Source organism: Saccopteryx leptura, chromosome X (genome assembly GCF_036850995.1).
Source record: "Saccopteryx leptura isolate mSacLep1 chromosome X, mSacLep1_pri_phased_curated, whole genome shotgun sequence".
Taxonomy (NCBI): domain Eukaryota; kingdom Metazoa; phylum Chordata; class Mammalia; order Chiroptera; family Emballonuridae; genus Saccopteryx; species Saccopteryx leptura.
In genome coordinates this window covers 34,626,786-34,651,913 of record NC_089516.1, presented here as the reverse complement: position 1 = coordinate 34,651,913, position 25,128 = coordinate 34,626,786, and the positions used below count along the sequence as shown (strand labels likewise).

The 25,128-nt window shown below is 60.2% G+C and overlaps 2 protein-coding genes across 6 annotated transcripts; both read right to left on the bottom strand.

Annotated features, from left to right (window-relative positions):
* Positions 1–54: 54 nt before the first annotated feature.
* SRPK3 (SRSF protein kinase 3) lies at positions 55–4,641 on the bottom strand. Of its 2 annotated transcripts, none has more exons than XM_066356216.1 (15): positions 4,529–4,641; positions 4,326–4,456; positions 4,069–4,177; positions 3,849–3,936; positions 3,478–3,565; positions 2,913–3,019; positions 2,670–2,835; positions 2,547–2,572; positions 1,910–2,039; positions 1,577–1,816; positions 1,394–1,494; positions 882–989; positions 744–813; positions 572–664; positions 55–434 (listed from the first exon to the last, which is right to left on the bottom strand). In XM_066356216.1, exons 1-15 carry the CDS (start codon positions 4,582–4,584, stop codon positions 250–252), a joined length of 1,698 nt encoding a protein of 565 aa, XP_066212313.1. In that variant the 5' UTR covers positions 4,585–4,641; the 3' UTR covers positions 55–249. The 2 variants fall into 2 exon arrangements, with proteins under 2 accessions (XP_066212313.1, XP_066212315.1); XM_066356218.1 differs by having other exon boundaries at positions 1,910–2,015.
* A 1,566-nt stretch (positions 4,642–6,207) lies between these two features.
* On the bottom strand, positions 6,208–23,668 carry PLXNB3 (plexin B3). Of its 4 annotated transcripts, none has more exons than XM_066356299.1 (36): positions 23,534–23,668; positions 22,073–22,149; positions 19,091–20,134; positions 18,464–18,643; positions 17,714–17,842; positions 17,534–17,634; positions 16,387–16,519; positions 16,061–16,217; positions 15,864–15,972; positions 15,671–15,785; positions 15,358–15,483; positions 15,165–15,281; positions 14,790–14,883; positions 14,537–14,706; positions 14,152–14,303; positions 13,824–13,929; positions 12,880–13,010; positions 12,446–12,622; positions 12,135–12,324; positions 11,766–11,996; positions 11,520–11,681; positions 11,289–11,440; positions 11,053–11,153; positions 10,752–10,975; positions 10,420–10,598; positions 10,072–10,138; positions 9,440–9,767; positions 9,209–9,312; positions 9,027–9,120; positions 8,519–8,703; positions 8,206–8,366; positions 7,390–7,537; positions 7,142–7,206; positions 7,000–7,075; positions 6,810–6,884; positions 6,208–6,570 (listed from the first exon to the last, which is right to left on the bottom strand). In XM_066356299.1, exons 2-36 carry the CDS (start codon positions 22,100–22,102, stop codon positions 6,466–6,468), a joined length of 5,718 nt encoding a protein of 1,905 aa, XP_066212396.1. In that variant the 5' UTR covers positions 22,103–22,149; positions 23,534–23,668; the 3' UTR covers positions 6,208–6,465. The 4 variants fall into 4 exon arrangements, with proteins under 4 accessions (XP_066212396.1, XP_066212395.1, XP_066212397.1 ...); XM_066356298.1 differs by having other exon boundaries at positions 22,073–22,213; positions 23,534–23,616; XM_066356300.1 differs by having other exon boundaries at positions 6,823–6,884; positions 22,073–22,213; positions 23,534–23,616.
* Positions 23,669–25,128: the final 1,460 nt, after the last annotated feature.

Here is a 25,128-nt window from a genome sequence, read left to right as displayed (position 1 = left end):
ACGCTGGCGTTTCAGTCCACACTTTATTAAGAAAAGAAACACGCACACTTCTTACAGGGCGCTCTCTGAGGGTCGGGCCAGAACAGGTTCTCAAAGGTGAGCCCGGCCCAGCATCTGTCTGATCTGTGGGGTAGGTGTGACAGCTTGCACCCACAGGGTAGGAGGGGCAGCTCCAGTAGGGTGGCAGGAGCTGTCTCACTTTCCCTGAAGGCACTGAGGAGTGTGGGTTGGGGCAGGAGGCAGCAGGGCCTAGGGGTTGAGCCAAGGGTGCTGCAGGCAGTCGGCTGCACTGGCCCTCTTTTCGGGGATGTACTCCATCATGGGCAACAGGAAGGCGCTGAACTGCGTGGCCTGCTCCAGGGGCCACTCATACTTCTCTATGAGCACCTCATACAGGCCCCAGCGCTTGAGGTTGTGGATGTGTCGCAGTTCTCCTGGGGTGGGCAGCAGGACTCAGGTTAGGCTTTGCCAGCATGGCCTTCAGCTCTGGGGTCCATTCTCCCCTCTTTCAGAACCCAAGGTCCATGCCCCACCCTCTGCTCTCAGGTGGCCTGAGGCTGTTTGGCCCCACCTCTCCGGTTGAAGAACTCCCGGGAGTAGCGGCCTGAGAGGGCGAATGCTGGGGGGATGTCTCCCAGCAGCTCCACGATGTGGGCGATGTGGTCTGTGGGCAGAGGGAAAGCTGAGAGGCAGCCAGGATGCCCCGAGGCCGCAGAGCCAAATCCAGGGCGTGCCCCCCTTACCCTCGTCACGACTGTAGTCTTCTCCAGAGTGGGGCTCAAACAGGTAGTCACCAGTGGCTAGCTCAAAGGCCTGGAAGGGGGAGAGGTTGAGGCTGCTGGCCAGCAGGCTGGCCCCTGGTGGGGGCAGCCCAGGCCTACCATGCACGCCGTGCTCCAGATGTCTGCTGGGGGCCCGTACTCCGCACCAATCAGCACCTCCACAGCCCGGTACTGCCGCGTCTGGATGTCCTCAGTGAAGTGCTTGTGCTGGAGGCAAGGGGAGTCCTGGGGAGGAGCTGGGGCCACAGCTGGCCTGCCCCCAGCAGTCTCTCCCTCCTCTCCCACCTCTTCTGGGCCAGGAACCCAAGGAGCTAGTGGGGCTTGCTGTGTGCTTCAAGGTCTCCTGAAGTCCCAGGAGGAACTGGCCAGGTGATCTGAGGCAGAAGCTGGCCCTTACCCAGTGGCTCCCACCCCTTGCCATGGGCCTAGTTCTGCCTCCTGAGGGGGACGTTGTGGGCTCAGCCCTGGGTCTGGCAGAGTCTATTTTGGGTGAACTCTTGCTGAAAAAATGATCAGGTTCCCCACAGGCCCAAGTCGGGCCTCCCAGGGGTGGGCCTGAGCCTCTGCCCTCATGGCACGGCGGCCAGCTCTCCTCTCCAAGGCACTCATACCACCCAGCAGGCGTTGCCCAGGTCTGCGATCTTGATCTTGATCTTGTCTGCATTTTGGGGTTCTAGGGGATTCACCAGAAGATTCGAGGCGCCACATGGTGCTGGGGAGAGAAGGGAGAGACTGAGCTGACCTGGCCCCTCCCACTCCGCCTGCCCGCCACCCACTAGCCTTGCCCGGCTTACTGCTGGGTGACAGGAGGCCCCCGGTCTCCCGCTGGTTGGATGAGCCTGAGAAGATGGAGCAGGAGGCAGGAGAGAAAAGGGAGCCGGAGAAACCGGAGGTCTGGGAGCCTGGGCTGAGGCTGCGGTTGCCCCCCGGGGCAGGGGAGGAGGAAGCTGGGGAGGGGCCAGCCTTGGCCCCCCCAGGGTGGCAGCCAGAAGAAGAGGTAGAGCCGCTGCCCCCCTCTAGTCTTAAGCCAGAGTCTGGGGAGATGGGCAGAGGTAGTGTGTGAGCGGATGGTGCCCTGGCAGCTGCGCTTGGCAGCCCGGGGCCCCCCAGCCCCTCCAGCCCCTCACCCTCAGCTTGGGCTGCCGCCTCCAAGGCCTCTAGCCTCTGCAGGTCACGCAGCCGCTCCTCCAGCAACAACTTCTGCTGTTTTCTTTTGCGCCTCATCTTCTTCCTCTTGTTTTTTGACAACTTACCCAGCTGCCGTTAGAGGCGGGATCACCCCAAGGTTCTTGTCACCCATCCCTTGATCTGCCCTGGCCCCTGCCTGTGGCCCATACACCCTACAGGGGCAATATCTCTAGGCCCCATGGCTCCCTGGGACATCAGAATGTGGCACAACCCTGTTCCAGCCCACCCCTTGTCACCAGCCTCTTGCCCACCTCTGCCTTCCCTCCTGCCTTCACTCTTCGAAGCTCAAGGATAGAGATGAGCTGGTGGACCTGCCTCTGACTGGGCCCCTACCCCCTCTGGGGGCAGCCTTGGCCCCTCCTTGCCCAAGATGTGGTATATTTCCACAGAGGCAATGGTGAGCCCAGTGGTGGGCAGTTTGGGGCATGTGACCCACCCTGTGTATCACCCTCACCCAGGCCACTCAGCTTTTTGGAAATGCCACTGCAAGTGTGCTGGGGAGGGCAGGGAGGCTGAGGAGGTAAGCTTTGAGGACATGGGGAGATGAGGCACAGGAAAAGGGGTGTCCCAACTTACCCAGACCTCCTGGGGGGCAGTGCTGACTGGGGAGCAACAGGGGCACGGGTGGGAGAGAGGAACAGACTCAGACAGGGGCTGAGGCCCACAGGCCTGGCCCCAGCCCCACACAGGCTCTTATACCTGTGGAACGGGAGGGGGGCACTGCCCCTGATTGCTGCCACTCTGTGGCCTCGGCGGCCAGGCGCCTGATGTAGGGGTCACCCACGCACAGCAGGATGTTCTCGGGCTTGATGTCTGTGTGGATGATCTTGCACTTGGTATGGAGGTAGTCCAGGCCGTGTAGCACCTGGGAAGAGCCCCTCCTCAGCTCGGTCAGCCCTGCCCAGGCTGCCTCCAGTGCTGCTCACAGCCCGGGACGCTCACCTGTCTCACAATGCTCTTCACGCAGGGCACAGGCAGGCCCTGGTAGTTGGACTTGATGATCCACTTGAGGAGCTGGTGGCCCAGGACCTCCAGCACCATGCACACATCTGGGACTGGGAGTGAAGGGTAGCTGGTGGGCACACAGCTGGGGCACAGGCCCCGCTCACCCTCAGCTGGCATGGGGGAGCAATGAGGCCCAGGCAGTGTGGAGCTGGGCCTGGGCAGTCTTAGTGATCATCACCATCCCAGTGTCAGTGTCCCTGTCATACTTAGCTGTGTAGTTGGTATGGTACATTTGTGGTCATTCTAGGGAGAGGGCATTTGAGCCGATACAGAGGCTTCTCAGACCAGCCCCACTGCTATGCCAGGTGTGCAGAGTCAGCCCCTGCTATTTGGGGGTGACCTGGGTACCCTCTCCCCCATAAAAAAATAGGGTGTTTTGAAGACATGTCACTGGAAGGCGTGAACCCCCATCATGCAGATTTGCAAACTGAGGCCCTAGTAGCTGGGAAGACAATCTGGCTTCTGCACTGCCACAGTGCTTTGCTCAACCTACAAAGGATACGGACTCCATTAACCCCTGAGATCCTGAAGTCATCGATGAGCTGGACAATGTTCTCTCTTTTGGGGTCATGGGGGTCACTGTCTCGGACCTAAAGCAAGAGGCAAGGGGCCGTGGTTGGCTCCAACCTGCCCCTCACCAGTTGCTCCCAGCAAGCAGTGGCCCCCTCTCCCATTCCGGCTGGGCTGCTGGAAGGAAGGCCACCGGCCCCTCCCTTGCCGGCTCCTCAGGTCCTACCACATGGGTAGAGCCTGCTGGAGCCTGCCCTGCTGGGAGCCCCGCCCTGCCCCAGGAGCCCGGCAGGCCTTGCACCCATACTGCCAGGCCCCAGGCAGCTCCTGGGGAGCTGGGAGTCAGACGGGGAGGTGTCTCACACATTTCAGGAGCTTGATCTCATCCACAGCTGTCTCCGTGTAATGCCCTGCACTCTTCACCACTTTCAGGGCTACGAAGCGCTTGCGCCTACAAACACCAAGACCTGCGTCGGCTGCCAGTCCCAGCCAGAACCCATGGGGACATTGTGGTGGCCTCAATCAAGTCTAGAGGCAGGATCCCAGCTGGCACTGTGACCCAGGGGGCAAAGGGGACACTCACTGAATGTCCCAGCAGAGCCAGACGGTAGAGAAGTGGCCCCAGCCCAGCTTGCGCACTACATGGTACCGCCCATTGAACAGGTCACCGATCTTCACAGGGTAGTAGCCACCTGGGGAAGGGAGCCAATAGTGCCACGTGGGCGGCGTCACCCTTCTGCTCCCCAGTCCCACGTGGGCCCCTGCTAGTACCCTCTTTCTCCTGTGTTGTCCTGCCCCCATGGTAGCACCTGGCCTCCTGCACCCCAGGCCAGGCCTCACCCTTGCAGTAGTCCTTGGGGTCCTCCTGCTCCTCATCATCGGAGCCCAGCAGCCCCTTCAGTCTCTGTGGTGCAGGCACAGTGGGGGCTTGTTCAGAGCCTGAGGACTCAGGCCCGCAGGAGGTCTGTGAGCTGCAAGTAGGGCGGGCAGGCAAGTGAGCCTGTGCAGTGGCAGGGGCCCCGGGCGCCCAGGCCAAATCCTACCTGCTGCTGCTGCCCACACTATCCCCGCCGCCGCCGCCGCCAGCGCCGGCACTCATTGCGGCCTTGAGGCCCGCACCTCCGGCGCCCCCGACGGCTGCTCTTACGGGGCCTGGCCTCAGCCTGCAAATTTATAGCTTCAGCCGCTGACCTCACCCGCCTTTATAAATAGCCTCCCAGCTGCTCAGCTGTGGGCAAGGTATGCAGCGGGGAGGGGGCAGTGCCTCGACAGTGGGGTGGGGAGGGAGGGAAGCCCAGCCCCCAGGATGAGCCCTCTGCTGTTGCCCCAGGCTGGCAGAGGGGGTCAACTTGGGGACAGGGTGGGACCCAGCCTCCATGCTGAGCATCCCCACAGACACCCCGGGACCAAGGGGGTCACCCATGTGGGGCATGGCAACAAGACCCCAGGTTGAGTTTTCAAACTCCAGAGCCAGCTGAGGGGAGTCAGGCAAGGACGTTGTGGACATGGCAACCTGGTCCTCAGGTCAAGACCACTCCCCACTCGCTACCCCCTACCCCCGTGCCTAGAGCACCATTGAGGCTTCGGGGATACTCTCTGGCCTCCCACTTGGCCCTTGTGGGAGTCTACCCAGAGTGACCCCTCATATCCCCATGGCAACACATCCCTGCCCACTCTCAGCCGGGTTCCCTCTTCTACTCTTCCTCTGTGGCCCCTAAGACAGGTGGAAGCCTGGTGTCTTCCTTTTTCTAAATGTGGGTCACTGGGGGCCTTGGTGTAGCAAGAGTCAGGGGCGTGAGCTGAAGGGAACTCATTCTTCCCACCAGAGGTGCCGGCTGAATGAGAAAGCCTGGTAACCTGTCCAGCCAGGACTCTGGCACTGAGACCTTGTGCGCCCTCCTTTCTGGCTCTGTTCCAGGCCTGCCATTCCCTGCCCTGCTCATTGTCCTCACCAACATGTGCCATGTGTCTGAGTGGGAGGCATAGGGACCTGTCTCCACTGGCCCTAATCTCAGGGGTCCTTTTCTAGTGGGGAGCAATCAAGGCCACAGCTCTAGTGGGCTGGTTGGTGACAAAGGGATATTTAGATCAGGCACAGCTTGTGACCTTGGAGCTGCATCTGAGGGACCAGGAAGAATCAGGTCCCCAGAAAGGGGGGGTGTGGATGGGTAAGCCTACAGGGTGGCAAAGGACCTGCTTGGAGCAAGGAGGCAGAAGGGTGGGCTGGCGACCTCCACGGCTGGCCCAGCTGCAGAGTGGCAGGGGCTGGGGGAGAGGCCTTGGGTGGCCATGTATGGGGTTCTGCCAGAGGCGAATAGGCACTTTTTTCTCTTTAGAAAGATCACTCTGGCTGCTTCCAGGAGGGAATGGAGGGGGCAAGAGTGGAGCTGGGAGGCTAGCTGGGAGCTTTCAGGGAGTCAGATGAAAGAGGGGGGCTTAGCAGTAACGGTGGTTAGCTCAAGATGGGAGACACCTGGTCCTATGTCCCTATGCCAGAAAAGAGCTGGTAGGGAGGGGCGGGCCAGGTGGGGGTGGGAGGGCAGGGTGCGTTTCCTGCAAGGACCAGTAGAGATGAGGGGAGGGAAGAGAGAAAGGCCTGGGGGTGCCTGGCGACCCCTCTTTTCCTCAGGCAGAAGTCACAGCCATCGGGCTGAGGAGAGGAGGTTTATGTAGACTCCAGGGGAAAGAAGGGGCTGATGATTGGGCTTTTTCTAAAAAGACAGATTTTATTTCCAGATGCAATTCTCTAGCAAGCAAATAAATATAATTAAGGGGAGATGGAAGGATTGCTATAAATTAGAAAAAAGCCCAGGGTGAGGAGAAAGGGTAGCAGGGAGAGGTTGCAGGGAGCCTCCCCGCACTCTCTGCTAGCTCCTTTTCTGTCGCTGGCTTCATCCAGGGTTCACAAGGCACTGTGCTGGTGGGTCCTGCTTGCTGCTCTTCAAGCTGGTGGGCCTCAGGCACCCACTGTGGCCTGAGCTCACAGGTCAGTCACCTTGTTCTCCACCAGGGCAGCGATCTGCTGCAGGCGGCAGGCCAGCTGCATCTTCTGGCCCACAGGGTCCTCCTCCAGGGCGTTGATGATCTGCCAGGGCAGAGGAGGGCACGCTGCATGAGCCCCTAACCTTCTGTCCACTGACCCAGTGCTACCCAGCTCTGCTTCTATCCCGGCAGCGGCTGCCCAGGCCCTCCCTGGGGAATCTAGACAGAACCCAAGCCCCTTCCCAAACTGGGCCCTTCTTCCCCTCTGCCTGCAGGGGTAGACCTGGACACCTCCTCCCTGCCCAGGGAGATGCCCTGCCCCCTGGAGAGCCCTGGTCTCACCTGGTCGTAATACCTGTGGATGTGGTTGTAGAGTTCTTGCAGAGCTTCTAGACAGTGGGGAGCAGAGGTGTAGTTCTGGGGACAGCACATTGCGGCAGGGATGAGGCCCAGCTCGGGTTTCAAGTCCCAGGTCTTCCCTATTTGCCCTGCCCCCAAATGTGGAGTGGTATTCTCCTGGGCCAGGCCTCACCCCTGAGAGCTCAGCCAGAGCTGAGTTCATCTCCTGGTAGCTTGCAGAAGAGCTCTGGCGAATGTCAGAGTAGTATCTGGAGGGGGAGACACAGTTAGGCGTAGGCAGCCTCCACCCCCAGCCGTGACACCCTGACACCTACCTCTCCACCATCTGCTTGTAGCGGGGGATCTCCCGGGCGTAGAGCAGTTTGTTCACCGGGGAGTCCTGCTCCGGGTGAGGGTGGGGTGAGTGGGAAGGTGGACGAACTGTCACCCTGACCGTGACACCAATGCCCTCTCCACCGTACCCCCACTATGTGCCATCCCCCCAGCCCCACCCAGGGCTCTACACCCAAAAGGCTTTTCTCCTTAACCCCCTGGCTGCCACCGCAGCCAGCGCCGCTCTCACCCGGCCCACTTTGTGCTCTGAGACGGTACAGGAGTCGATGAAGGTCTGGGCAATGACGGCAAGGATTGCATCCACGTTGTCTGACACCCGGATGTCAAAGATGAGCTGTGGGTTCTTCAGGGTGTTCACCCAGAACCGCAAGAGCAGGCTGGAGACACAGGCCGGCCATGGGTGTGAGGAATGGCTAGTCTAGCATACATCATAAGCCTGGGCCCTAGCCCTCAGTTTTTTGTTTGTTTGTTTTTTAATATTTTTTTGAAGCTGGAAACGGGGAGAGACAGTCAGACAGACTCCCGCATGCGCCCGACCAGGATCCACCCGGCACGCCCACCAGGGGCGATGCTCTGCCCACCAGGGGGCGATGCTCTGCCCCTCCGGGGCGTCGCTCTGCCTCAACCAGAGCCACTCTAGCGCCTGGGGCAGAGGCCAAGGAGCCATCCCCAGCGCCCGGGCCATCTTTGCTCCAATGGAGCCTTGGCTGCAGGAGGGGAAGAGAGAGACAGAGAGGAAGGAGGGGGGGGGGTGGGGGGTGGAGAAGCAAATGGGCGCTTCTCCTATGTGCCCTGGCCGGGAATCGAACCCGGGTCCCCTGCACGCCAGGCCGATGTTCTACCGCTGAGCCAACCGGCCAGGGCCAGCCCTGAGTTTTACGGGACCTATCCTGCAAGTCCATGCTGGAGGTGGCCAGAAATCCAGCTGGATGCTTCCAAGCCTGGGTTCCTGTTTAGGTCCTGCTGCCCTCACCACGGCAATGTCCTTGTCTTCCTGGGACTTCATGCCCCATCTGCATGGGGCTGAGGGCACCAAGCAAAGTACCTGTTAGTCTTCCAGATGTGCAAGGTCTCTGGGTCCTCGATGCCATGCTTCTCTGCCAGCTCGTCCAAGAAGTCAAACAGATACTTGACAGCAATGGGCACAGGCCGGTTCACGCTGAGAATGGCTTGGAAGGTATCATCCACAAACTTCTGCAGTGTGCCCTGGAAGGAAGGGGAGTGGGCTCCATCAGGGGGTACGGGGCCTCTCCTTGGCTTCTCAGGACCATGCTCTCTCCCCAGCTCAGATAGATGCCCCTTGGAGAGCCCTTCTGTCACCTGGCTTCCCCAGGGCCCAGCTCCCCAGTGGCACCAACCTTCATGGAGAGCAGGCGGGTGAGGTATATTTCCGGAATGGCCTTGGCCCGGGCACGCTCCTGCTCCTGTTCCTGCTCCCGCAGGCTGTTGCGCCATATCTTGGCCCCTTCTGGCTCCTCAGTGCCTTTCACCAGGTGCCAGAGGCGGACCCCGCCCTCCTCACCATCCTCCAGCATGGGGATGTCTGAGGACACATGCACTGGCCTCAGTCCTATGCCCCTGCTGCCCATCCCACCCCACTGGGCAGGGTGGTGGAAGGAGCCCAGGAAAGCAGAGGGTAGCAATGTGGAAAGGAGAGTGGCAGCTCAGGGGCTTGCTCAGCCCAACACCCCATGGTACTGGAGCCCCCTGACCAGAACACACTGTTGCCCTCATCTGCCCCAGGCCCTTGGCTCAGCCTGGAGCTTTGGCTGGCCCAGTGGCAAGGTATGGAGCGACCCAGGTGATGGCTGCCTGCTGCATCAAGCTCCCGGGGGCAGATGGGCATGTCTGGGTTTCGGGACTCACTCTCCCCGGAGGGACAGCTCTGGGCCAGGCTCTGGGAGATGGTGCGTCCATTGTGCAGCTGGGGGATGAGCCCCACTGTGGCCCCATCTGGGACCTGGAGGGGAGGTGAGCAGAGGCTGGGCTCCTTCTCTGGCTGATCCGGAGGCAGGAGTCCTGCTCCCCAGCCTGTACCCACCCCGAACCTTGTAGTGCTGCAGGGTGTTGAGTCTTTTCCAGTGATTATTGGTCACTGAGGTCAGGTCCTCATCTGACAAGGTTAGGTGACCAGCCAAGCCCGAGCGCCACTCTGGGGGGACCCAGGGAAGCCAATTAGCCTGCAGCCTGCTTTCCAAGTCTGCCATTTGGAGCAAGGCAGAACTGAGCCTCTACAGGTGGAACAGACTCAGGAAGGAAGGGCAGACAGTTTTCCTCACCAAGGTCTAGGGCGTGCACAGAGGGCCTCTGGGAGAAGGGGGTACCCTTGTAGACTTGGTCCAACACCTTCTCCTTGACCTGGGTGATGGTGTCTGTGTCGAGCACCCGGGCAGGCACGTGCTGCGCTGCGCTGCTCCCTGCGGCCCCACCAGCCCCAGGGCCCACCAGCACCATCAAGGTTAGGGGCTGGAACTCCACGTCCTCCCGAAGCAGGCGACTGTCATTCAGGGTCCTTTTTGCCTTGCCTGTCACGGCGTCCACAGGACCCTTATCCACCTGGTACTGGATGGCCCGGAGTAGCATGTACAGTGGCTCACCAGCCACATCCTGCAACCATTAGGACAGACCAGCATTGGCCAGGGGATTAGCAGGCTGTGCAAGGCTCAAAGGGCTTGGTGGGGGTGGGAGGGGCAGCCAGCGGCACAGAGTGAGGGCAGGCAATGACAGCCGGTCTCTGCTTCAGATCCAGCCCGGAAAACAGTTCAAAGCCCTTCCCTTCCCACCCACCTCCCACTGCTGAGCCCTCATGCCCTGAGGCCCCTGGGGGAATTTGGGTGCAGGTTAATGAGGCCACAGGCAGCAGTCCCTCAATAATGCAAGGGGAGAAGGTGCCATCCAGGGCGTCCCTCACCCTCAGGAAGGTGTAGAGACAGATGGACAGCCAGTTAGTGAGCAGCTTTTCCACCATGGTTTCCGTCCTGTAGGCAGCAGGCCCCAGGTTAGAGATGGGTACTGCAGGGCCACCCTGTCCCTGGGCCGAGGTGGGCAACGGAGGCCAAGCAGAGATTTTCCACCTGTCAGCCCTTTGTGCCTGGGTCCCTGGTGACGGTGCTTGTCTATTTCCCTATCAATGGCTTCTGTCCTAGCTCACCTCCTAGGGAGTATGGCCCCATTCTCCCCAGGACAGAGCAAGGTAGGGGAGACCTCAGGCGGGAGCCACCACCCCTGCTGCCAGGACCGAGGTCAGGCCAAAGCCAACCTTCGAAGCATGAGCTTGGGGTTCTTGTGCACGTAATGGGCCGCCAAGTCACCAAGCAGTGTCTTCATGATGTCAGTCAAGTACTCAAGCTTGCTGTGCAATGCCAGGGACAGCAGTGAAGCCACGTGGCAGCGGTCCCGCTGGGAGAAACTGGGCTGCTCCTCTAGCGTGTGGATGAGCTAGGTGGTGGTGGGGAGCTGGTGCTCACTCTGCGGAGCCCCACACCCCATGCATCCTCCCACCTTTGTGCCTATACTTGCCACCCAGCCCAGCCTATGCCCAGCCTCACCTCCTTGCCCCCCAGACGCCCTCCCCACCCGTGTGGCCCTCACTGTGAGGAGAAAAAGCTTGCTGTTGAGCAGATTGGAGAGCTGCGTGAGGCCCTGGCGCACAGGGGCGCGGTCGCCCTCTTCCCCAGGCCCTTCGAACACAGGCTGCAGTGGGCAGCCACCGTGCCCTGGGAAGAAGACGCGCTCAGTGTACGTGCGGTAGTCCAGGAAGGGGATCCCACTGGCCTCCAGGTCGCTGCTGAGGTCAGTCATTTCGGTCATCAGGTCTGCAGACCGGAAGTCACCAAAGTGTGGGCTCAGGTCCAAACTGGCCCTCTCCACTCTCCCCACACGACCTTCTTACCTGTGAACTCCTTGCGACACTGGTCGCCCACGCCAATCTCCAAGTTCTCCAGTTGCATCAGAACCTTCTGGTAGTCCCGCAAGGCCTGCTTGCTCTTGTGCCTGCAGCCCAGGGACCACATATTAGCAGGCCACCAAGCCAAGGTGGCTGCCTGCTTGGAGGCGTGCCGTGGGGTGCCCTTTCCAAAAGAAGAGGAAAGTTTGTGCAGGTGCGCGCATGCGGGGAGGGCCCCTCACCTGTACATGAGAGTGAGGAGGAGCACGGCGGCCGTCAGCACAGCAGCGCCCATGCCCAGGCCTACCTGGGCCTCCATGGGGAAGGCAGGTGGCGCAGGCTCGGCCTCATACTGGACTGGGCCCAGGACGAGCCGCAGGTTGCCCATCTGCACCTGTGGGGGCAGGGCTCCTGAGTGTGGGCCTTCAGGACTTCACTGGCCGTCTCCGCCTGTGCACAGGGCCCAGCCTTACCACAAACTGCGGCAGTGTGCTGGAGCCATTGGCAGGCTGTGGGACCTGTGGGGGTGGCTCACAGTACAGGTGGGTGAGCGTGAGCGTCTTTACCAAGCACTCGCCGTCCCCGATGTGCACACGCACCTCCTCCTTGCTGATCCCCAGGTTCAGGCCCTCACCCTGGGAGACAGACCGGGCGCCTGAGCCAGGCTGCCCAGCCTGTGCCCACAGCCCCTGTGTAGCAGTGGTGGCAGAAGCCTTCACCTCCACATCCAGGACGTTGCCCGGCTTGAGGCGGGCAGGACCCTTGCGGCTGAGTGGGGACAGCCGGGGATTGGGTTGGTACAGGAAGTCCTGGCCCCCGCTGGCGCTGGCAAAGTCCACGTGCACGTTGTCTAGAGTGAAGAAGACCCGCTGGGGTCGCGCCCCATCTGGCACAGCGGGGCTCTGGCATAGGAGGAGGCTGGAGGAGTTGATGGAGCAGATGGTGGAGCACTGTGAGGAAATTGGGGCCAGGACAAGGTGGGGTGAGCTGAGGCTTCCCTGTTCACTCCCTGGAACATGGTGGCCTTCCTTGCCGCTTTCACTGGGCATGGTGCCATGGCAGCCCCGATGACTGCTGTTGGGGCTTACCTGCAGCAAACCCCCCTCAAGCTGGACACAAGCCTGAGGGGCTGCAGCAGGCGCCCCACAGCTCCTCCTCAGGTCTCGGGGCTGGGCTTCTGCAACCTGCATCTCAGCCGTGGCCTCCAGCCACACAGACAGCAAGGGCCGCCGCACCACGTCCAGGTTCTTGCCCCTGACTCGGATCTGCCGTCCGCCCCTGTGCCAGGATAGTAGTCAGCAAGGGTGGGGGCGGGGGGCAGCCTGGCTCAGCCTTGCTGCCCCCCCTCTGGGCGCCCCAGGCAGAGCACGCAGGTCGTCCCGCTGGAACGGGTCCTCACCCTCGGAAGCTGACGCTGGGCTCTGCTGCCATGAGCTGGGGGTTGGCGGTGTAGTGGAAAGGGCTGGACAGCAGTGTACGGTGGGCATGGCCAAAGACCACATGTACCACGGCTTCTCCTGGCCTGGCCTGGGGCATGGTGTGGCACACAATGACTTCAGGACACACTGGCTCCTGGCTGTAGGTGTGGGGGGGGGGCAGGGCTCATCTTGGGCTCTAGCCTCAGCCTGGCCACCCACAAGAACCCTGCTTTGCCTTCCTCTAAGGCAGAATCCATCAAGGGTGGTCACAGTGGCCGTTTCTCTTGGACTTTCATGGGGAACTTGGGGAGCCCTGAGTCCACCTCCTCTGCTATACATGATAGGACAGAAGCCCACAAGAAGTGTCCCTAACTGACAGCAGCCAGGCTAGAATGGGGAAGAGAGAGATACTCACATAGGACAGGATTGGCCGCCCACAAAGGCGCTGATGTTGCCTCCTGTCTGGAGGTGCTGCCCATGGATGGTGAGCTGGGTGCCCCCTGCCTGGGGACCCCACTGGGGAGTCAAGCCCAGCAGGATGGGATCCTGGTGGACAGAGCGGGCTGGGGCAGGCATGGCAGTCTGGCAGGCACGCCAGCCCGGCCTGAAGCTTCCTCACCTCAGCTCCCAAGGCCCTTGGGCTATAAGGCTATAAGGTGCTGACGTTCTCAGCTCTGTCTCCTGAGCTGCAGCCAACCGCACTCGCCTTCCGGAAGTCCTATGCTCAGCTTCTGTAGCCCCACAGCTCTTCTCTCAGCTGCCCTGGCCCACCAGGGTGGGGCTGTTCTTTTCTTACTGTGTGTGCCCCACCCCTGGAGGGCCTCCTCTGCCATCACTTGTATCTCCCAAGTCCCCCCAGATGCTAAACCCTGAGATCTAGTTTCCTCCTTGGAGTTCTGCATGCGCCAAGCAGATACTAACCCAACGCTAACCTGCCCCTCACCTCTACTGTTCCTGCCCTGCGCTTCTTTGTCCCCAAAACGACCCCAGCAATGCCTAAGGCTCAGGCTAGCACCTGAAGGTGTCCTTGTTTTCCTCCCTATTTCCATGCCTGCAGACAAACAAGTCTGCAGCAAATCCCAACAGCTCTGAGTCCCAGACTGGTCCGACCACCCTCCGCACTTGTTGCTTCTGCTGCCTGTCTCCAACCTGGACAGCTGCTCCCAGCACTGCCCTCACGGGGCCGCCACCGCTCCCAGCCCGTCCTCCACTCAGATCATGTAGCTTCCTTACTGGACATGCGGTGACATTTCCAGCTACCGTGAGGACAACTTTGAAATCCTCATCTAGGTGCCATGCCTTTACGCCCCTCCTTCCTGCTATCCCCTGTATGGGGATCATCCCAGGGTAGGCACTGACCTGGTAGGTGAAGTGCTGGGTTGAGACGCCTGGTGGCCGACTCTTAATAGCCACTTGGATTGGCCCCGTGGTGCCGTTGGGGGCAGGAGATGTCACACACACAATCCTGGGGAGCAGAGGCTCTGTAGTTGCTCAGGGACCCTAAGAGCTGTGCCTTTCCCTGGCGGGAGTTGTGGGCTACCCACCAGCCACTGCGTGACCTGCCCCATCCACCCCTCTCACTGTCAGCTCCTTTCCCCTTTCCTCCCTTGGCACATCTGATCTGGGCCAACGTTTCTTGGTTGCAAGCCTCCCTTCACTCTGGGTGACCAATCCGTGAGGGCCTCACCGGGCAGAAGTGCGGTAGAGAGAGGGGTCAGGGCTGCAGGGCCGGCCGGCCACGCTCACGGCATCCTGCACGTCGGTAAAGTCCCGGCCCAGGTTAGAGCCCAAGATGGTGAGGGCCAAGCCACCCTCAGGGGGGCCAGTCAGGGGCTCAATCTGCAGCAGGAAAAGATGGCTATGGGATCCCCAAAGCCAAACCTGCTCTGCAGTGGGGAATGCCTGGCCAGCTGAGCAGCCTGAGGCGGGGAGCCTCTGATCTGAGAGAGGCTAGCTCAGTGAGGGTCAGGGCGAGGCAGATGGGGCTGGGGGCGGGGGGGGGAGGTGAGAGTCCGGGCCACTGGGGAGGAGTGTGGGGGGTGGATGCCAGAGTGGGGGGCTGAGGAGCTCACCATGTCAATTCTGGGTGTCGGACATAGCAGCTCCACGGCCCCAGGTGGGCACAGCGGCCCATAGAGACAGGCAGGCTGGCCGTGGCTGCACCACAGGCAGCCCAGGCTCCCGTTGGCTGCCTGGCAGTGACTGCAGTCGGGGTGGCCCACGGCACAGTCGTACAGGGTCACTAGGGGAGGTCACGCAGCACACTGAGGCACTTCCTTCTTGCTGCACACCCTGCCCTGCCTGCCCCGCCGCCCCCAAGCTCACCATGAAGAGTATGCGCATTGTCCAGCCGCTGGCCCTCGCCCCGGGTGACGTAGATGGGCACCGGGAGCTCCCACTGAGCCATGGAGGGGTGAAACTGTGGGTGGAGGATGGGTCAGGCCTAGCCCGTCAGGACACCCTGACCCCTGACTTCTCCAGGACATTCCTCCCAGAATGGGTGCCATTGTTCAGTGCCCACATCTCCCACCAGACTGCAAGCCCACTGTGTTCCTGCTACACAGAGCAGGCCTCGTGACAACGGTATGGAGAGGGTGAGTCTCTGAAGGCCTGAGACAAGTAAGAGGCAAAGGATCTGGGGGCATCTGAAGGCTGCAGAAGGCATCCAGTAGCTGGTGAGGCTGGGGGACAGCTGCTCACCTGTTGGGCCTGGCAGTAGATGAGGCCCGTGTCCCCGGCCATCTCTTCCAGGGAGGCCGACAGCCTCCGTAGCTCTCCGGGCAGCTCCAGCCAGCAGTGGTAGGAGGCAGGTAGGCCCTGGGGCAAGACACTGTCAGGACCCTGGACATTGTCAGCCACCCTTCACCCCATCCCTGCCCACCGGATTGCTCACTCGGAAATGCTGAAGGTTCCGAACTCGCATGGCCAAACGGTTCTCCCAGCCCACAGGCACCAAGTGGGGACCTGCCAGCCCCTCAACCTGAGGGCAAACCTCTGGCCCACGCACTTGGACATCCACCTGGGGAAAGAAGACCCATTAGCCTCTCAGAAGTCAAGCGGCCTGGGCAGGGTGTAGGGTGGGATAGGTCTGCAGTCGCAGTGAAGGTGCCAGGCTGGCTGCTGGCTGAACAGAGGGCCACAGACACAGTCCTACAGCTGAGGAAGGTTGAGCGGTGAAGGGAGCCCAGCAGGCAAGGCCCACCCACCTCCTGGGTGCTATAGATGGTCCGCTCGCCTTCCGGGCAGTGCTCTCCATACACACAGCGGCTGCTCTGGGGGCACCAGTGGCATCTCCAGAGACTGCTCACACAGGCTCGGCACCTGGAAGGGCAGCGGCCGCTCAGGCTAAGCACTATCCGAGCTTCCCCCCCGTACGCAGCAGCCAGACTCAGCACTCACGGGGCAGCCACCTCCAAGGCCTGGACAGCACTGCAGTCGTAGAAGGAGAAGTTGGTGGCAGCTATGGCCACGTCCTCAAACATCAGGGTCAGGGACAAGGTGATGTGGTCTAAGAGGGGATAGTGATGGCACAATAGGTCATGTGACTTCTGCCCCTCCGTCTCCTGCCCTGGCCACCCTCCCCAGGAACCCCTCACCTGTGCCTGGAGGGTTAAGTGGCAGCTGGTCTTGAGGAGGGGTGAAACAGGCCACGTGGGGCCCTTCCACATGAGCCAAGCTGTCGTAGTCTCCAAAGGCGCAATGGAAGTATTCATCCATAGCCAGGTTGGGCAACCGGGGGACAGACAAGGTGACCTGGGGCATGTGCAAGGAAAACAGAGAAGACAACGGCTTCTCAAGGGACCAAGTTGCTAAGGGAGATGAAGCCAGAGTAAACAGAATGAGAGCAGAGGCAGCAGGAGAGGAGAGGATGCCTATGAGGTCGTTCCCGACAGGCAGGTGGTGGCAGGAGTCTCAGTCTCACCTGGCTCTGCTCCTGACGGGGATAGTGAGCTGGCAGCAAGCTCTGGACATGCAGGCAGCGGCTGTCCTCCTCATAGCTCCACAGCCACTGGTCGGACTGGCCTGCCCTCCCACATTGGCCCTTGCGGGTACACCTGTGGGCAGAAGCCCACTGGGTCACTGTGTGGATCTCAAACCTCTTGGATAACTGGTGGCAAAGGGGTTGGAAAGATGGCCCAGCTGGAGTGCAATAGCAGGGGAAATGGAAAGGATTGTGCTCATAGAGGAAGGGGCCAAATACGAAGGGCTTGGTGGCCAACGCATGGGGTCTGGCCTTGGCAGTGAGTTAGCGCGGGCTGTGCTGCAGAAGGAAGTCACACACATGTGACTTAGAGATGCTACAGGGACTCCTGAGGCTGCCATGTGGAGCGTGGGTTGGAGGGGATACCTGGGAAAGGTGAGAGAGACCTGGCCCAGGGTTGAGTTGGGAGAATGAGAAATAAACAGGTTTGGCATCGGTGGGAAGGGGCTGCCGAGCAGATTCCTGGTTTGATGAGATGAGACAGGGTTGGGGGGGCTCAGCAGTGGTCCCGAGTTTATTTTATTTTATTTTTTTAGAGAGACAGACAGACAGGAAGGGAGAGAGATGAGAAGCATCAACTCATAGTGGTGGCACTTTAGTTGTTCATTGATTGCTTCTCATAGGTGCCTTGATCAGGGGGCTCCAGCTGAGCCACTGACCCCTTGCTCAAGCCGGTGACCTTGGGCTCAAACCAGTGACCTTGAGCTTCAAGCTAGCGACCGTGGGGTTTTGAACCTGAGTCCTCGGCATCCCAGGTCAATGCTCTATCCACTGTGCCACCACCTGGTCAGAGTTTAAGTCTTTTTTTAAAAAATTATTTATTTATTTTAGAGACAGAGGAAGGGGGAGGGAGAGAAAGACAGAGAGAGAATGAGACAGAAACATCGATCTGCTCTTGTATGTGTTCTGACTGGGGAAGGAACCGGCAACCTCTAACCAACTGAGCTATCTGGCCAGGACATTGGCCCTGAGTCTTTACCACAGGGAGCCGAACTGGCCTCCCGGCATGCTTAGAGCTGCTTCCAGATGGGGCCTCCTGGCATATACCACCTGTCAATCAAAACCTGGGCATAAGCCCTGCACCCACCTGCCCTGGAGGACGCACCAGCCACACAGTGGGTCCTGAGCCTGAAGGCAGCTGGCGCAGTCAGGGAACTGGGGGCAGGCTGCCACGGGTACTCGGTCTACCTGGATGGACAGTAGGGGCAGAGGAAGTGGGTACCGAGGTTCAGGCCTCGTGTACCCAGCCCCCTGGGACAGCCCTCACCTGCTGGGCAGTCAGGACGTAGAGGTAGCTACCACTGCTATCCACCAGCAGGTCCGGGCTGATGGCTGATCCTGGAAGCCCCATTTGCTGGGAGTGGTACACCTGGCTTTGGGAGCCATTGAGAAAGACCTGGGAGGATGACAAAGACAGGGCTGGGCCAGCCCTCTGAGCTAAGGTTTGCTCTGCTTTCCAGATGGCCACAGGTCTACTGTTCAGGGCATGTGTTCTCTTCCTGGCTGGGGACCCCAGGCCATGGAGAGTGGGGAAGGCCCGTGGGCGTCCAGCCTGCCCATGTTGCCTCCTCCATTCAGCATCACGCAGCTGGGGTGGCGAGGTCACCCTGGGTGAGGTCCTCGGGCACCAGGGGTGGAAAGGCAGTTGTGGGAAGACAAGCAGATCACGAGAAGGCAAGATGTTGCTTCAGAGAGTCTTCTGGAGCCAGGCTATCTCCGAAGACCAGGCACTGCCCATCCCACCTTGTTGACGGCCTAATCCACCTTGGCTTTCAGCTCCCACTACTGTCTGGAGAAGTTGGGTCTGCCTGGGAGGCTCCTGGGATGTCATTCTAAGCCATGCCTCTCATAGCCAGACAGCAAGCAGGAGGCGCCCAGCTAGCCAGGACACACCTGAGAGGCAGAAGGCACCCGGGGCTCCCCTGAGCTGCGGCAGGGCCTAGGCAGGCAGTGTTGAGACCGCGGGGCTGCTGGGAGGCTGGCACCATGGCAGCCCTTCGCTCTGTCAGGCCCTCACCTTATGCAGCTGGCCCTGGGTATCCCCCAGGAAGGCTATCATGTGCCCATCTGTGTGGAGGGCTGCGATGGCGCTGATGGGCTGCCCGAGCTGCAGCACAGGTCTGGTCTCCAGGGGCTGGCGGCCAGCAATGGGGCTGGGGGTGTGCTCATCGCCACAGGGGTATGACTCAGGGGAGTCCTGGACAGGCAGGGAAGGGAGAATCCATTCTCAGAAAAAGCAGGAGGTACTTTCCTCAAGCCTAGAGCTAGTCGGAGGAGGACAGCCAGGTAGCAAATGAGAAGAGAGCAAAGCAAGCTGAAGGTCAGCTTCAGGAAGCCTTGTGGCAACACAAGCTCACGCTGTGGAGAGGGACAAAGCAGCTCGGACACTTGGAGCCCAACCCGGCCCCTTTTTGACATCCTCTAACAAAGAGGTCATGGGTAATTGTCACATGAGAGTGTTACATGAGACTACTTGTGGCAGCCCCAGCCCTGGGCTGAGAGATGCCATAGGACCACAAAGGACAGGGACAGAGAGGCAGGCAAGGCCAGAAGAGACAGCGAGAGAAGGCCAGAGTTGCCACCAAGAGACGGTGGGCAAAGCCTGAGGTGAGAGGGCAGTGTGGGCCTAAGCCCGGCCACTCACAGCAGGCAGGGTGACGCAGTGTGAAGTGACGCCATATTCCACGGTGGCTTCCTCCGTGCCGCTGGGGCCCCGGCCGCCTGCTGTGTAGCAGAGGCGCCGGGCCTGCTCTATACTCCCATCCAGCTCCGCCAAGGGAAAGGCACATAGGGCTGCCTGTGCCCCCCTTGAGCCCGCAGCAAACGCTCCCAGCAAGGTGCCCGGGGCAAGGAAGGCAGCCTGGATGAGGCCTTGGCCATGGCAGTTGAGGGGCACCTCCACGTAAGAGTAGAGATTGGCATCCCCCAGGCAGACTCGGGCAACGTAGGAGCGGTACTCGGCCTGTGCCCGGGCGCCACGGCGGCGGAAGACAAAGTAGGCCGAGTGGGCGTTGGCAAAGGCTGCCACGTAGCTGTTGTTGTAGTCGGAGAAGTCTCCCACCACGAGGCGGCCCAGGCCCTCGCTGGAGAAGGGCTGCGGCCCAGCCAGTTGGCGCACAGTCAGAGGCGGCACTCCTCCTGACAGCTTGCCCGCCAGGCCTCTGGCCACCAACAGGAGGTCCCGGCCTGGCGCAGGCACCACCAGGCCCACTGTGGCCACTCCTGGGGTGTTGGCGGCCACAAACTGCCCATCGCCGGGGTCCTCAGCCTGGTACAGCAGCTTGGACACATCATCAAGGCGCCGTTTCTCGCATACACCCTGCCGCACCTGCCCGCAGGCCACCAGTTCCTGGGCCCGGCTGCTCACAAGCAGCAGCTGGTTGGCATTGTCGGTGAGCCGGGCCTGCGGGCACTCAGCCGGGTCGTGAAAAGGCACACAATCAGGACTGTCGAAGACAGGGCCAGTGACAGCCATGGCCTCGAGCTGCAGTTCAGGGCTGAGTTGGAAGAGGTGGTTCACTGCACCCACGTAGAGTGTTCCCCGGCCCGGTGCCAGTGCCAAGTGGTTGAAGGTAGTGTTGAGTGCGGAGAAGTGATGGGCTTGAGTCAGTGGCAGCAGTGGGCACAGCAGCAACAGCAAGAGCAGGAAGTGGGGGCCGAGGGAAGACCAAGGAGCCATCGCAGGGGCCTGGGGGGGGAGCCAGGCACCTGAGGCCCAGTGGGAGGGAGCACTGCCTCCCCGTCCCTGACCAGCATGAGTCCGCATAGCAAGGGAAACAGAGGAAGAGGAGGCAGAGAGAGAACACCAGAGGAAGAGAATTGAGAACACAGAGATAAAAAGGGAGGGAGAGAAGGATAGAGAGGCAGAGACAGGGAGGCAGAAAGCAGGGACAGCAAAAGATAGCAGGCAGAGAGAAGTAAAGAGAGGAACAGAGAGAACAGAGAGAACGAGACAGGGAGACAGAGAGAGAGGGAGAAGGTGGGCAGAAAGAGAGGAGGACAGAAAGAGGGACAAAGAATATCCAAGGTACGGGGTGTGTGCACGTGTGTGCACAAGGAAAGAATCTCTGTCACCTTTTACTTTATATGTAAGGTTGTTGAAGGAAGGCAGACCCTGAAAACCCACAAGAACACAAACAGAAGGACACAGTGCCAGAGGGGCAGTGACAGAGTGAGAAGAGACCATGGCGAGGAGGAGAGGAAGACAGGGCAGAGGATGTGGTGATGGGGAGAGAGGAAGGAAAGCAGAGGGGTGGGGAGTACCCAGATGAGGGGGAAAGGGAGCAGGAGCCCCGAGACCGAAGGACATGGGAGAAGGAAGTCTGGTGGAAGCCACATTGTGGCGGATCCTGTGCCCGTCATCCAGACAAGAGAGATGGCATGGGGGCAAGAGGCACGAGGGTCAGCAAGAGCAGGGAGACCCCATCAGGGAGAATGCCCAGGGCCAGCTTACTCTCCCTAAGGGCTAGCAGCAAAGAGAGACTCTCACCAGTGGGAAGAGGAAGTACTGGAGAGTAGAGAAAGAGCCACGGAGAAACTGAGCAGTTAGAGGAATACAGGTTGAGATATATCCAGACACTGCCCCAACTTGTCCCAAAGGTGGCAGGAGGATGGGGAAGCCAAGGCCAAGGAGAACAGTCATGCCACAGAGGACTGGGAGGGCCGCAGATTGAGCTGGGGGTGGTCAGAGCAGGGGTTAGGGGAGACCTGAGAGCCAGCCTGAGTGGGGTCTCTGGGAGGTGAGGGGAGGGCACCAAGGGACAACACAGGGACAGACCCGTGTTCCATGGGTCCCAGTGGCCAAGGTCCATTCAGGGAGAGAAAAAAGAGGGGAGTAAGGAGAAGACAGCCAGGAAGAGAGCTTAAGTGAGGAGCAGGCAGTCAGAGAGGAAGGGCAGAGAGGTTGAAGGGAGCTGTATCCAGTAAAAGCAGAGGCATGGCTCCCCACCCATTTGGAGCCCAGACTGGAGGTAGTTCCCATCGGCCTGGTGGGGGCCTGAGTCTGAACTCTGCCTTCTAGCAGGGAGTCATTAGCTGCAGCCTCTGCCCAACAGCCCTAGATGGGTGTCTTGGTGACCAGGCAAGAGAGACAGAGAGAGAGAGAGAGAGACAGAGAGAGAGAGAGACAGAGAGAGAGAGACAGAGAGAGAGAGAGAGAGATGCCAAAAGGGCAGAGCCCCTGAGCCTTGGAGGACTCTTGCATCTCACTCCTCCTGCCCCTAAGCCCTGAGCCACAGAGAAGGGGATGGGAGCTGGGTCCTAAGTTGAGGTAGGATCTTGCATAACGGGGCGTGTGGGCATGGAAGGAGCAGCCCACGGTCACTCAGTGCCCTATGGCCAGCCTGCCAACAGAGATGCACGCCTGGGCTCCCAGGCTCGCTGGTGGCAACACAGCGAGGAAGACCCCTTATCTTGGCAACACAGACAGGAAGGTCAGGCCTGGCTCAGAGACAGGGCCATTTCCTCTAGATCTGAGATATCAGTGGCAGTGTCTGTGGCATGTGGATGGTGAGGTAGAGAGACTGTGGCCCATTGGAGCCCCACAGCCAGGCTCCTTTATGCCATTTTACCTGCCCTGTCCCCCTCCCCAAGGACATCTCTGGCGACTTGGGACCCAGGCACTCACCGTTGAGAAGGGGAGCAGAAGGAAGTACATCTCCTCACTTCAGCTGCCCCAGGGCAGTGGCGACAGGCAAAAGACTGCTGTGGGGGGCATTGCCCAGAGTGGGAAGGAGACAGTTGAGGCTTGGCCCCATTCACACTCGCCCTGGGGGAGGAGGGAGGGTGGGGGCGGGGGAGGGCTAGGGCTTAGTGGCCGAGCTCCACCACAGCTGGCAGCTTTGTCAATAGTGGCCAGGCCAAGGCAGCCCTGCCTCCACCTTAACAATGTCCCCTCTGTCCAGAGGCCAGGGACCCACTATCTGGTACTCTCTCCCCCACTCAGTCTGTTCTGGCCAGGGGGCTCCCTGCCACTCCCCACCCTCAGAGATACCCCCTGGGATCTGGGGACAAAGGGACAGGGTTTCCTCCAGGCAGAAAAAAATGAGACCCACATAGCCAGCCCCACCCCTCTGGTGTCAGCCAGTGAGCTCCTCCTTGTGAACTGCACAAGGAGGGCCATGAAGCCCCCACGGGAGGGTCAGAAGGCTGAGTCCCTGCAATGCCAGACTCAGCCTCAGTAGTCTTGGTGCTTGGCTGAAGTTCCAGTGCTGGCCCTCAATGCCTGCCTTTGTCCAGACTGGGGGCAGGGGAGACGCTGACAAAGGCACCCCGTCCAGGAGACTTTCTCCCCCAACACCTCCCACCCCTTTGGCCCAGAATAAGACTGGCCAAAGAATAAGCGATTGGGCTATCCCCATCCAGCCCCCGTTCCGGGGACTGGTAAAGCCATGCCAGGCACATCATGATGGTAGTGGGCAGAGTCAGCAGAGGATGCACAGGAGGGGTGGGGGGCATGGCCTGCAGGAACGCAACCCTGAGCTTCAGGCATGGCAGCTGGTCACTGGCTGTGCCCCACACCCTAGGGAAACACCATCCCAGGAAGGGCCGAAACACCCTTCCACTCATGGGCTGGGGAAAGGAGTGTCCGATGGCAGATGGCTGGCTCCCGTGCCACGGTCATAGGGCACCGCCTGTATTTTAAGACAGCAGAGCTAGGGTCCTGGTCCATGGCGCTGGGGCAGGTGCGCTCAAGTCGGAGTTCCTGCCTTCTCCACGGTGCACAGCAGCAGCAGGGCTTGCTGCCACCTGGCTGGGCCAGTTGGGTGGCTGTGGGGGCAGGGAGCCAGGAGGGCCACCTCTTTACCCTGTGCCCTGCCCTTGGCAGCACCAGCTCTCCCATTTGGGGGCAAAAGTTCTGGGCCTTACCTCCCAGCTCCAGGGCCACCCCTGGGGGGGTCATTGTGCCCTTAGCCATCAGAAGGTATCTTCACAGGGCTGGGGCTGGCCCCTGAAACACTTTGCCGGATCAGAGCTAGTTGGTCCTGGGGATCTGGCTTCTCCCAGGTCTCAGCACACCCTGAGGTCGTGCCTTCCAATCCGTAGGCCCCTGCACCCCTGGCCTTCACCAGTCCTGGCTCTGGCTTACCTGGGTGGGCCGCCGGCAGTGACTGAGGAGCAGCTGGCAGTGCCAGAAGTGTGTCCCTGTGGAGCCCTGGCCTCCCTCCCCACAATGCAATCGTGCCCAACCCGACTCATCCTGGCGAGCTGGGCAGCCCAACCCCTCCCCGCCCACGCCTTTGCCCAACAGCACAGGGCCGGGCGCTGCTGCCCTCTGCTGGCCTTGGTGGGCATGGCGGAGGGCAGGCTGAAGGTACCCAGTTGGAGCAGGTGAGAACAGAGCAGCGCCCTCCCATAGGCTGTTCAGGGAAGCATTCCATAGCTTTTCACGAAGTGCTTGCTGGCTTGAGCCTGGCACTGGCATCATTCAGGGACAAAGCCCACTTCTGCCTGCCTCAAGAGTCTTCTGGGTCTCGGGCAGAACTACTTGCCAACAGATAAGGCCCCACTGCCAGAAAAGCCCATCTGTGGAGAGCACCACGAGGCACAAGGAGGAGGCCCCAAGTCTCGTCGGGGCGCTCAGGGAATTAGGGAGAGAAAGTGAAGTTTAAGCTAACCTTAAACCAGTGCTACTTCTATGGCCTTCCTTCTGAGGTACGGGGCTGGGCTAAGTGTTCTGGGTATATTAAGTTATTCAGTCCTTCCAATGGCCCCTGAAGGGAGTACTGTATAGCTATTTCTTCTAGTTCACAGGAGAGGAAACTGAGGCACGAGAGGTTAGGAAACTTACACAAGTTTACACAGCTAGTAAATGGCACGGCTAAGAGTCAACTACAGGGCCTCCGCACTTAACCATCAGGCCACGTGGCCCTGCACCATGAACACGGCAGGCATCAGGCAGGAGGGGAGGTGGAGACTGCTGAGGCTGACACTGCAGGTGACACGCCCATGAGGGTTCCCCTATCTAGAGCACAAGGTTGGTCAAGGTAGGCTTTGAGGGCGCAGGAAGAAGTTGGACTTACCTGGCCATGGCCTTGAAAACAGCTTTGCACTTTTGAACAAGTGGAAACTGGTGACCTTGGGGTGCAGAAGGTGGGGGAGCCCGGGACAGGTGGGCAAAGAGAAAGGTGGTTGCGTTCCAGATATGCTCTGGGCGAGCAGAATCCTGGAGCGTCGGTATTGGATGAGGTGCAGGCAGTGAAGGCAGCGGAATCCAGGAGGCCTCTGGGGCCTTTCTGCTGGGATGCTGCTCTCTGTGGGGCAGGAGAACCAGTGGAAGGAAGGACGGGAGGACTGAGAAACCCACAGGCCGGAGGAGATGGTCGATGGACCTGTTGGAGTCTTGGTGTGAGAAATTCAGCTCGGGGTGACTGGAGCACTGGCGGCTGGGTGTGGGAACTTGGAAAAAAGAACAGGGACATGGGGGGAGGCCAGGTGGCCAAGATGGAGCCAGGGAGAGATCTAGAAGCTCCAGGAGATGTGTGTATGGAGGGGAGGTGATGTGGTGGGGGGCTTTGAGCAATGGTGGGATTCAAATAATTTAACAACCAGTTCTCTGCCCTAATGACCAAAAGATATACCAAAAGATAATTTATTATTTCGTGCATTTAATACTTAAATAAAAACAATAAAAGAGGTACACAAAACTAGATTATGTTATAAGAGTTTTAAAGTATTAATAAA

Bases quoted from the DNA above. Each gene is read 5' to 3' on its own strand.
- SRPK3 (XM_066356216.1), bottom strand. From the start codon at position 4,584: ATGAGTGCCGGCGCTGGCGGCGGCGGCGGCGGGGATAGTGTGGGCAGC. The intron at 4,457-4,528 runs GTAGGATTTGGC...CCCTACTTGCAG, and splicing joins AGTGTGGGCAGCAGCAGCAG to CTCACAGACCTCCTGCGGGC. The intron at 4,178-4,325 runs GTGAGGCCTGGC...TCCCTTCCCCAG, and splicing joins CCCCAAGGACTACTGCAAGG to GTGGCTACTACCCTGTGAAG.
- PLXNB3 (XM_066356299.1), bottom strand. From the start codon at position 22,102: ATGTACTTCCTTCTGCTCCCCTTCTCAACG. The intron at 11,997-12,134 runs GTAAGCCCCAAC...ATTTCCTCACAG, and splicing joins TTGAGGGGGGTTTGCTGCAG to TGCTCCACCATCTGCTCCAT. The intron at 6,571-6,809 runs GTGAGACCAGGG...CTGCCCTGGCAG, and splicing joins TCCACAGGTATTACGACCAG to ATCATCAACGCCCTGGAGGA.